Raw genomic sequence first — 12,570 nt, 5'->3', positions numbered from 1 at the left:
ACCAGATATGAGTGGTGGCACTGGGCAAGTGGGCACAGTATCCACTGTGAGCTTGACACAGAAGCTGGCAGACAACTAACTGCTATTCAATCTATTACAGTGAAAAAACATTTTTGTTTTTAAATGCAAGCTTAAGCTATTGTGACACCAGATATGAGTGGTTGCACTGGGCAAGTGGGCACAGTATCCACTGTGAGCCTGACACAGAAGCTGGCAGATAGCGAACTGCTATTCAGTCTATTACAGTGAAAAATGTTTTTGTTTTTAAATGCAAGCTTAAGCTATTTTGACACCAGATATGAGTGGTGGCACTGGGCAAGTGGGCACAGTATCCACTGTGAGCTTGACACAGAAGCTGGCAGACAACTAACTGCTATTCAATCTATTACAGTGAAAAAGCATTTTTGTTTTTAAATGCAAGCTTAAGCTATTGTGACACCAGATATGAGTGGTTGCACTGGGCAAGTGGGCACAGTATCCACTGTGAGCCTGACACAGAAGCTGGCAGATAGCGAACTGCTATTCAATCTATTACAGTGAAAAACATTTTTGTTTTGTTTTTAAATGCAAGCTTAAGCTATTGTGACACCAGATATGAGTGGTGGCACTTGGCAAGTGGGCACAGTATCCACTGTGAGCCTGACACAGAAGCTGGCAGACATCTAACTGCTATTCAATCTATTACAGTGAAACAAATGTTTTTTGTTTTTAAATGCAAGCTTAAGCTATTGTGACACCAGATATGAGTGGTGGCACTGGGCAAGTATCCACTGTGAGCCTGACACAGAAGCTGTCAGACATCTAACTGCTATTCAATCTATTACAGTGAAAAACATTTTTTTTTGTTTTTAAATGCAAGCTTAAGCTAATGTCACATCAGATATGAGTGGTGGCACTGGGCAAGTGGGCACAGTATCCACTGTGAGCCTGACACAGAAGCTGGCAGACAACTAACTGCTATTCAATCTATTATAGTGAAAAACATTTTTTTTGTTTTTAAATGCAAGCTTAAGCTATTGTGACACCAGATATGAGTGGTGGCACTGGGCAAGTGGGCACAGTATCCACTGTGAGCCTGACACAGAAGCTGGCAGGCAGGCAACTGGAATTACATTACACAGAAAAAAAAGAAAAAGATAAAAAGAAACAGCATACTGATGTTCTAGCCCTAAAAGGGGCTTTTTTGGGTGCTGTCCTTACAGCAGAGATAAGATGAGTCCTTCAGGACTGTAGTGGACACTGAATACCCTAGCCTAGCTATCAATTTCCCTATCAAATGAGCAGCAGCTACACTTTCCCTCCTCTATCTAAGAATGCAGCTTCAGAATGAATCTAAAATGGATGCTGTACAGGAGGTGGGAGGGTCTGGAAGGGAGGGTCTGCTGCTAGTTTGCTGGAATGTGTCTGCTGACTGTGTGGCACAGTTTCAAAGTTTACTCAATGATGATGAATAGGGGGCGGATCGAACCGCGCATGTGTTCGCCCACTGTGGGGAACGCGAACACGCTTTGTTCGCCAGGAACTATTCGCCGGCGAACAGTTCGGTACATCACTAGTGGAGAGTTTGGAATCTAAATTATTGCTTCTGTGGACAGGTGTCTTTTATACAGGTAACAAGCTCAGATTAGGAGCACCTTTAAGAGAGTGCTCTTAATCTCAGCTGGTCACCTGTATAAAAGACACCTGGGATACAGGAATCTTGCTGATTGATAGGGGATTAAATACTTATTTCACTCATTGACATGAAAATCAATTTGTAACTTTTTTGACATGCGTTTTTCTGGATTTTTTTTGTTTTTGTTATTCTGTCTCTCACTGTTAAAATACACCTTCCATTAAAATTATAGAGTAATCATTTATTTGTCAGTGGACACATGTTCAAAATTAACAGGGGATCAAATACTTTTTTTCTCTCACTGTATGCTGTACCCATGTTTGTGATGCTATGCTGTTGGCTGATCAATACAGATACATTTGGAAGTTTAAATTCACTGCAAATTCAGTGAGGACCTCACCAAAGAATCCAGGTGGGGATTATTCCACCTGTGCCTTATTCATTGAGCAGTCAGCCTGCTCAATAAAATGTGAGTAGGATTTATTTTCTTTTTTTACTCCTGCTTTAATTTATGCAGAGTGCACTATTTTTGTCTGTTCTGTTTTTTCTTTGGGTCCAATTACTACCCTACTATACCATGAAACTTGACTGCGCCATCTATAAATAGATTTTATAAGTGGGAACCTGCCACTATACTCCCTTTATACTAGAGCTGGTGTAAGCTCTGGTAAATCTAATTTTATCTACTATTTAGTCAAATTATTTAGAATATATACTGTACCATTGGACTCTTTTCTCTGTTTCTTTTATATGTTCACACAAATTGCCTGTTTTTCTGCAAGTTGCACGTTATATTTATTTTGGACATTTTTGTAGACTTTGTTACCATTTACTATATTAGTTTAGATTTTCACAGTACAAATATATTATTTCTCCATATACCATTCATCTATTCGTGGGGGTTGTGAGTTAGCCCCACTGATCTAGATGAGCTGCCCCTTTTTTAGGGTTTTAGAGCGCTGATCCATGTTCTTACACATGTGTGCAGTAACCGTGCATGATATGTGTGGGGAGTCAGTTTGTAATCCGTATGTGTCATGGCTTTATATGCGGTGCCTATATGTCATGTCTGTATGGTGACCATATGTGTTTTTTTTTGTTTATTTTTTAAATACTTTATTTTTTAGTGAATCACTTGACCCATGTGTATTACATAATATACAATGCAAGAGTTATGCAATTCTGGCTGAGTTTTGTTATCTGTGTTGCAATACTGTTTCTCTTATTGGTCTTGTATAGTGATGTCACAAACATAAAATTTTCCGTTCGCGTACCGCGAACGCGAATTTCCGCAAATGTTCACGAACCGGGCGAACCGCCATAGACTCCAATAGGCAGGCGAATTTTAAAACCCACAGGGACTCTTTCTGGCCACAATAGTGATTGAAGGGGGGTGGGGAGACCTACTCTCCTTCCCCCACCGGCCCCCACCCCTGGGCGGCGTGTGGGGGACATAAAGATAATGAGGGGGGATCTACTGTCCTCCCCCTCTCCGGTCCCCACCCCTGGGCGGCGGGTGGGGGCCATAATGATAATGAGTGGGGGGGGACCTACTGTCCTCCCCCCCGGCCCCCACCCCCGGGCGGCGGGTGGGGGCTATAAAGATAATGAGGTGGGACCTACTCTCCTCCCCCTCTCCTGCCCCCACCCCTGTGCAGCGGGTGGGGGCCCTAAAAAAAACAATAAGGTGGGGACCTACTGTCCCCCCCTGCCCCCACCCCTGAGCGGTGGGTGGCGGCCCTAAAAAACTGTAAGGGGGGACCTATTATTATTATTATTATTATAGCAATTTATATAGCGCCAACAGATTCCGTAGCGCTTTACAATATTATGAGAAGGGATTTAACTATAAATAGGACAATTACAAATAAACTTACAGGAACAATAGGTTGAAGAGGACCCTGCTCGATTAAGCTTACATTCTATAGGAGGTGGGTGTAAAACACATTAGGACAGGACTAGGGTCCCCCCTACTGTCCCCCCTGGCCCCCACCCCTGAGTGGTGGGTGGGGGCCCTAAATACTAATAAGGGGGGGGACCTAATGTCCTCCCCCCTGGCCCCCAACCCCTGAGCGGCGGGGGGATGGGGCCCTAAATACAAATGGGGGGACCCTAGTCACCCCCCCCAAAAAAAAAATATTTCCCTACCTACCCCCCTCACCCTAAAAATAATGAGGGGGGACCTTTAACTAAATACCTGTAAAAATAAATAAAATAAACTTACCATTCTATGTTTTCTTTCTTCTAAAATCTTCTTTTTTCAGCCCCAAAAAAGGCCAAATAAAAACCCATAATAACCGACGCAATTAAAAAAAAAAAAAAAAAAAGAGCGCAAAAAAAAAGAATCCATCTTCACCCATGGAGGGCTCCGCACAGACTGAGATCTGTAGGGCGAGGGAAGGCTTATAAAGCCTTGCCACTACCTGCAATTAGGCTAAGAACACTCTGATTGGCTGGTTTAAGCCAATCAGAGTGCTCTTTGTCATTTTACACAGCGTGGGAAAATTCCAAAGAACTTTCCCACGTTGTGTAAAATGACACAGAGCACTATGATTGGATGGCTTGAAATCCATCCAATCACAGTGCACTGTGTCATTTTACACAGCGTGGGAAAGTTCTTTGGAATTTTCGCACGCTGTGTAAAATGACACAGAGCACTGTGATTGGATGGATTTCAAGCCCACCAATCAGAGTGCTCTTTGTCATTTTACACAGCGTGGGAAAATTCCAAAGAACTTTCCCACGCTGTGTAAAATGACACAGAGCACTGTGATTGGATGGATTTAAAGCCCACCAATCTTTGTCATTTTACACAGCGTGGGAAAGTTCTTTGGAATTTTCCCACGCTGTGTAAAATGACAAAGAGCACTCTGATTGGCTTAAACTAGCCAATCAGAGTGTTCTTAGCCTAATTGCAGGGCGTGGCAAGGCTTTATAAGCCTTCCCCCGTCCTGCAGAGCTCAGTCTGCATGGAGCCCTCCATGGGTGAAGAAGGATTTTTTTTTTTTGCGCCCGTTTTTTTTTTTTTTAATTGCGTCAGTTATTATGGTTTTTTATTTGGCCTTTTTTGGGGCTGAAAAAAGATTTTAGAAGAAAGAAAACATCGAATGGTAAGTTTCATTTTTTTTTACAGGTTCTTAGTTAAAGGCCCCCCCCCCTCATTATTTTTAGGGTGAGGGGGGTAGGTAGGGGGATATTTTTTTGGGGGGGCAGGGGGTGACTAGGGCCCCCCCATTTGTATTTAGGGCCCCCACCCGCTGCTCAGGGGTGGGGGGAGGACATTAGGTCCCCCCTTATTAGTATTTATGGCCCCCACCCACCGCGCAGGTGGGCCCCCCCCTCATTTTTATGGCCCCCACCCACCGCACAGGGGTTGGGGTGGGGGGGGACAGTAGGTCCCCCCCTCATTATATTTATGGCCCCCACCCACCGCGCAGGGGTGGGGGCGGGAGGACAGTAGGTCCCCCCTCATTATTTTTATGGCCCCCACCCACCGCGCAGTAGGCCCCCCCATTGTGATTAATGTCCCCCACCCACTGCGCAGGGGTGGGGGTCGGGGGGGAGGACAGTAGGTCCCCCCCTCATTATTTTTATGGCCCCCACCCACCGTGCAGGGGTGGGGGCAAGAGAGGAGGACAGTAGGTGCCCCCCTCATTATTTTTATGACCCCCACCCACCGCGCAGGGGTGGGGGTCGGGGGGGAGGACAGTAGGTGTCCCCCCTCATTATTTTTATGGCCCCCACCCACCGCGCAGGGGTGGGGGCAAGAGGGGAGGACAGTAGGTCCCCCCCTCATTATTTTTATTCCCCTATATAACAATGTTTGGTATTTAGTGAATATTCCCCTGTATAACAATGTTTGGCATTTAGTGAATATTCCACTATATAACAATGTTTGGCATTTAGTGAATATAGGGGAATATTCACTAAATGCCAAACATTGTTATATAGGGGAATATAACAATGTTTGGCATTTAGTGAATATTCCCCTATATAACAATGTTTGGCATTTAGTGAATATTCCCCTGTATAACAATGTTTGGCATTTAGTGAATATAGGGGAATATTCACTATATGCCAAACATTGTTATATAGGGGAATATAACAATGTTTGGCATTTAGTGAATATTCCCCTATATTACAATGTTTTGCATTTAGTGAATATTCCCCTGTATAACAATGTTTGGCATTTAGTGAATATAGGGGAATATTCACTAAATGCCAAACATTGTTATATAGGGGAATATAACAATGTTTGGCATTTAGTGAATATTCCCCTGTATAACAATGTTTGGCATTTAGTGAATATTCCCCTATATAACAATGTTTGGCATTTAGTGAATATAGGGGAATATTCACTAAATAGTGAGGATAGGTGTCAATCCATATCTGCCAAGTGACCCTATGTAGGAGGAACAGTCCCTATTCTGCTCTGTGTCAGTGTGTATCAGGGTCCCTGAGGACAGGTGTCAATCCATACCTGCCAAGTGACCCTATGTAGGGGGGACAGTCCCTATTCTGCTCTGTGTCAGTGTGTATCAGGGTCCCTGAGGACAGGTGTCAATCCATATCTTCCAAGTGACTCTATGGAGAAGGAACAGTCCCTATTCTGCTCTGTGTCAGTGTGTATCAGGGTCTCTGAGGACGGGTGTCAATCCATATCTTCCAAGTGACCCTATGTAGGGGGAACAGTCCCTATTCGGCTCTGTGCCAGTGTGTATCAGGGTCCCTGAGGACAGGTGTCAATCCATATCTTCCAAGTGACTCTATGTAGAAGGAACAGTCCATATTCTGCTCTGTGTCAGTGTGTATCAGGGTCCCTGAGGACAGGTGTCAATCCATATCTGCCAAGTGACCCTATGTAGGAGGAACAGTCCCTATTCTGCTCTGTGTCAGTGTGTATCAGGGCATTTAGAATTAAAAAAATAAAATTAAAAATAAAATTAAAATATAAATAAAAAATAAATGGTTGCAGCTTCCGAATGAATCTAAACTGGATGCTGTAAAGGATCCTGCTATCCATGCAGCGCTGATCCTTGTAGCATCTCCCGAAATCCAAGCTGAAAAGAGTGAAGTAGTGATTATAGCTCCCAATTCCCCAAACATGAGTCGAGACTTCATGAAGGGGTAAAACGAATGTGTTTATTGATGGCCAAAATCAGCCCTTTTATGATGGTCTCCCAGCAAGGGAACTCCCACATGGGACCTTGTGGAAGACTGTAACAAAATATTCAGAACCAATCAGTATACAGTACAATTCTTATACACACCCACAGGAAGAGTGTAACCCCTCCTCTGTATCCTGGAGATAATTAACTTACCCCTCCTCTCTATCCTGGAGATAACTAACTTAAGTGGTTGCAGAGAGAAACGGGCAGAGAGAAACATGTGCTTTTTACCTTTTAACAAAACTGTATTAAAATCAATAACTCATGTTTCGCTGAATGAAGTCCCTATGTTTCACCTCCCCCCAGATAGCTTGGATCTGAGCGCATATTATAGGCGAATAGCGCTCAGATCCCACGAACACAGTTCTCAATAACGTCGAGTAAAGTTTAAGTTCACCAGCTGTAATGGAAGTTAAACTGCACAAACCCACATACGAGTGTAATAGGGGAAATGTACAATCCAAGCAAGTAAGGCGAATGATGTGATCCAGACACAGAGGGCTCTGTCCCAAGTGCCTTAAGACCCCATGACTTAACGGGCCAGCATCCCAGGGTAAGAGGCTAGAAATCCGGCTCCTCCAAGAGATAGGGGGGCAGGGCAGTTTGTCACATGCAGACCCAGTGACAAAAGCCATTTTGTCACAGATGCTGTCCAGTAGGTGGAAGGGTCTTCTATGGAGGGTGTGCTGCTGATTGGCTGGAATGTGTTTGCTGACTGTGAGGTACAGGGTCAAAGTTTACTCAATGATAAAGAATATCCCCTGGTAGCCCTGATCTGGGTGACTAACATATAAAAAATTCACCCAGATCGGACCAGGGGTTCAGGAGTTAGGTGGAGGGTGTAATTTGACCGACCGCACACGAGGTGGTATCCGAAAAAGGCTCCATGCGTTTTGGCCTTGCGGTCGGTCTCTGTTCGGGAGTTAAAACACATACAAATACCTGCCATCCACAGCTTATCTTCTATTCGTATTAATTCCCTTGTTCGGTACATTGCTTATACCGAACAAGGGGTTGCCTAGTCTCTCCGTTCGTGAGTTATGGAGCTCTGGAGGTCTAAGCGGTGTTCCGTTGTTTGAGCGTCTGATTTGAGTTCCAGACACTCAACGACCAAACACCGCTGAGATTTTCATGCGTAAGATGGCCGCCGCACGTGGTTCGTATGCCGAACGGCGACCACACAGGCATATACAATGAAACAATTAAGCTGCGGTTTGCAAAGTGTGAACGGTTAACAAGCAGGGCCGGCGCTTCCTATAAGGTGAACTAGGCAGCCGCCTAGGGCGCCATATAGGAGGGGGCGCCCTGCACCCCCATCGCCGGCCCTTTAAATGTTGCAGCAGCCTGAGCGCTCTATAGAGAGCGCTCAGGCGACTGCCGCACTGCCTCACCTCCCCTGTAGCGTGGCCGAGCTCCTCTCTGGTCCGTGACCCGGCTGGACTGACAGGAAGTGCACACTGAGTGTGCACTTCCTGTCAGTCCGGCCGGGTACAGGAAACATAAGCTCCTGTACCGCTGACCGGAGAGGAGCTTGGCCACGCTACAGGGGAGGTGAGGTTAGGAGGAGAACTGGGGAGGGTGAGGGTAAGTAGAACATGGGGAGGGGAGGGGGGTAAGAAGAACTAGGGGGGTAAGAAGAACGAGAGGAGGGGAGGGGGGGTAAGAAGAAGAGGGAGTAAGAAGAGGGGTGGGGGAGAGTAAGAAGAAAGGGGGAGGGGGAGTAAGAAGAAGACAAGGGGTGGGGGGAGTAAATAGAAAGGGGGAGGGGGAGTAAGAAGAAGACAAGTGGAGGGGGGAGTAAGAAGAAGAGGGGTGGGGGGAGTAAGAAGAAATGGGGGAGTAAGAAGAAGAAGGGAGGAGGGAGTAAGAAGAAGAGGGGAGGGGGGAATAAGAAGAAAGGGGGAGGGGGGAGTAAGAAGAAAGGGGGAGTAAGAAGAAGAGGGAGGGGGGAGTAAGAAGAACACGGGGGGATTAAGAAGAACACGGGGGGGAGTAAGAAGAACACAGGGAGGGGAGCGTGGGAGGTGAGAAGAACACAGGGAGGGGGGAGTGAGAAGAACACAGGGAGGGGGGGGTGAGGAGAAGTGGAGATGAGGAGAAGGGGAGGTGAGGAAAACACAGGGAGGGTGGGGGGGGTGAGAAGAGACCCCCAGGGGAGGGTGGGGGGAGAGGAGAGACCACTAAGGGGCAGGGGAGAGCTCCTTAGTGGTCTCTCCACTACACGCACACACACAATGCATCCCTATACATACACAGAAACACACAATGCATCCCTTACACACACATGCAAACACACACACACACACACTGCTTCTCTTACACAGAAACAATGCATTTCTTACACACACTCAATGCACACACTTACAGACACACACCTTGCATCCCTTATGCATACAAACACAGATTCAAACAATGGATCCCTTACAGACAACCACAAACACACACTGCTTCACCTACACAAACTGGTATGCCTATACACTACATTCCATAAGTACACACATTAGATCCTCTACAATAACACATAACACATGCCCTATACACTACACTCCCTGTGAGCGAATTTAATGGGTGGAACTTATGGGTGGGCCTTATGGGCATACTCACCGTCAGGCCCTGGGGCCCAGACCTTGAGCTGTGTAAGGGGCCTCAAAAAATGGAGCTGCTTCCTGTTCTCCCAGAACATTGAATTTTTGACCGCAGTTACAAACAGCCTCCAGAGATCCGGTTCTACACCAGACCAGTGGAGCCAGACTGCAGCTAGAGCCCATCACCATCTTCATCTGGTTGTAAGTAGGCAATCTAGTATATTATTAGTGACACTCATCTCTAATTAACCTCACATTAAAGGGACACTATAGTCCCCAGAACCACTGCAGCTTAATGAAGTGGTTCCAGTGTCTATAGCCTGTCCCTGCAGGCTTTTCTATGTAAACACAGTGTGCAGCACTGGCGTTAGTTCATATGGCAGATCATATGGGTGGGGCGGCAAATTTTTCTTTTGCCTAGGGCGGAAAAAATCCTTGCACCGGCCGTGTTAACAAGGCGCACACTTCTCACTGGGGTGGTCTGATGGTTCAGTAGCTTCATTCGTATGAAACTACCGAACCATCATACGAATACTAATACACTTTAACGATATACAGGGAAACAATTATACGAATACATTTCTTATACGAATCTCTATGGACAGCATCAATACAATCTGCTACAACTATGTAAAGGTATGATTCAATAATGCTCACATTTTGTAGCTGTTTATCTCCTATCCATTATGCTATGGCCCTGCAACAGCGTTGGGCCGTATCATATGCATTTATACTGGTTATTTTACCAAGTCCCCTTCCGGGAGATGAATAGAAAGGAAAGAGAAAGAGTTGGAAAAGGAAAGTTTATAGAGAAGTCCTCAGGTTGGTGGGTTTTGGTGTCTTTCTGTGTGTCGCTGTACGATCCCAGGCTAGATGGATCCCTTATTGGGGACAGTTCTTTGAGGAGTGGTAACTGAGTATGGGTGTTGTGTTTTTTGTTTTGTTTTCCCCCTGTCACTACTGTTGCTTGCTCAGGCTAAGTCACTAGTGGTCCATGGTTCCCACAATTTCTCAAACAGTGTCACAGACCCTCTTACCCTGGCAGTCAGGCTGTCCATAAGGTATACGCCCTTTATGTTGGATATTACTGGAGGCATGTCAACCTTCAGCCACGTCTGGGCCAGTGCTCTCCTGGCCGCTAGCGTCACTTTGTGTATCAGTTTTTTTTTTCTTTTTGTCCAGTCCTCTAGGGGCCTATTGAGTAAGTATGTCCATGGGTTTAGGTCTGGTGCTCTATGGAAGATTTGTGATATTAAATTGTGTATCTCCTTCCAGAAGGTTTGTACTTGGGGGCAGTCCCACCACATGTGGAGGTACGTGCCTCTAAGGCCGCATCCCCTCCAGCAGTCGTCAGTAGGTGTTTTTACCATATGTGTTTTAACTTCACTGTCCTGGTATTGTAGAGGGCACAACTGTAGCAATGCTACTATTCCCAAACCAGACCCATATCATTGTTCTTCCCTTCCTTTATGTGGTGTCTTTAATTCATCAGTGAGGGGCAGAGGTTGGAGCACCACAAAAATATTAAACTGAAGAAATTTTATTTTACCAACAATGTATATTTCTATAGGCAGACGGTCATGCTGTATTTGTTAAAGTACAATTATTTATATTTAAGGTATAAGAAAACATATGCCATATATATTTACGGTAGGTAGGGACTTAAATAGTTATTTAAATGTGGTTAAATCTCTTTTGCTTGACCATTTTCATTTACATAAAAAATGTTTATGTATGTATTTATTTATTTTCCTAATAATATGAATAAATAGTATTTAATTTTTTCCCTGAATAATGTTCTTTCTTCGTTGATTGATCATTCTTCATCCCTTTACAAATATCAAATGTATTCTATTGTCTCTGCAGATGAATTTAAATCTTTCATGAAACACTTACCCAGCAATCACTTTTTAAGCATTGGAGCAATTCATCAGCGGTGGGGCAATGACTGGGAATTGCAAGGACGTTACAAATTGTTACAAAACACTTTTGAAATACAGCAGCAGAAAATGCAGCGGACAGCACGAAAACTCTTTGGACTCAGCCTTCGCTGTCGGCATAATCCTAACCATCAGTTACCCAAAGAGAGGTAAAGTAGTTTTTTCTTCTAGAATATGTAGTGAGCCCTGAAATTCTATTGACTTGTTTTTAATCATAAAATATATTCACCCAAATGACATTGTACATCATGCATAAAATCAGGACCATGGTTACAGGACACAGGACATGTAAAGTAATGTCATGCTTACAAAACAATCATTAGATTCAGGTAATGCTATATCTGCATGTACTGAACACCATCATCTTAAGTAATCAAGTATTTGTTTGGGCACATGCACATTGTTACATAGTTACTGTCACGTTTCCGGGAACCAAATACGCTAACACACACACACAGAAAAGGTGCAGTACCGGACCTTAGAGTGGCCGGGCTAAGCACAGAAAGAATAGTCAGGAGACAAGCCGAGTAAGGGGAACCAGAAGACAAAATAACGAGAGACAAGCCGAGGTCAAAGGGTAGGAGAAAGTCGCAAAGTCGGATACACAAGCCAGAGAGTACGTAACCAGAGAGAAACAAAAGTTCAGTAGCAATACTAGCAAGCAAAGACCACAACAGGGCAGAGAGAGACAGGACAGGTAAGTATATAAACCCATTGATTAATTCTGATATATATATAGATATCTATACCTCCCACTGTGATTGAGGCACTGTGCCTTTAACGCCGGGTCAGGTGGCTGACCCCGGCGTTTACAAAACTGGGCGGTCTCCCAGCGTGCAGCGTCATGCATGCTGCCGCTTGGGGACAGAGAGGAAGACACGTGCGGCATCCAAGGCTGGGAGGATGCCGCCCGCCAAGCGTACGCCGGGAAGGGGACCGCGGACGGCTGGAGGGTGAGTGGCGCGAGCGGACTGCAGCCTCCCCTCGCAGCCGCCCGCGGGATCCTGACAGTTACATAGTTACATGGCTGAAAAGAGACTTGCGTCCATCAAGTTTAGCCTTCCTCACATTTGTTTTTTGCTGTTGATCCAAAAGAAGGCCAAAAAAAAAAAAACAAGCGAGGAGAAAAAATTCCTTCTTGACCCCAGAATGGCAGTCAGATTTATCCTTGGATCAAGCAGTTATTACCCTACATTGAAAGATTATATCCTTGAATATTCTGTTTTTGCAAGTATGCATCTAGTAGCTGTTTGAACATCTGT

At 45.0% G+C, this 12,570-nt stretch overlaps 1 protein-coding gene across 2 annotated transcripts in view; it reads left to right on the top strand.

Moving 5' to 3' along the window:
• The window catches only part of BRINP1 (BMP/retinoic acid inducible neural specific 1), a 754,539-nt gene that overhangs the window by 587,472 nt on the left and 154,497 nt on the right, over window positions 1–12,570 (top strand). For both annotated transcript variants that reach the window (XM_063432378.1, XM_063432377.1), the window contains one exon: window positions 11,235–11,457. In XM_063432378.1, the coding sequence (XP_063288448.1) occupies window positions 11,235–11,457 (223 nt within the window). The remainder of the gene's footprint in view (window positions 1–11,234; window positions 11,458–12,570) is intronic.

This window comes from Pelobates fuscus, chromosome 9 (assembly GCF_036172605.1).
Source record: "Pelobates fuscus isolate aPelFus1 chromosome 9, aPelFus1.pri, whole genome shotgun sequence".
Lineage (NCBI taxonomy): Eukaryota > Metazoa > Chordata > Amphibia > Anura > Pelobatidae > Pelobates > Pelobates fuscus.
The sequence above is the reverse complement of the archived record's forward strand: the minus strand, read 5'-3'. Positions and strand labels throughout refer to the sequence as shown.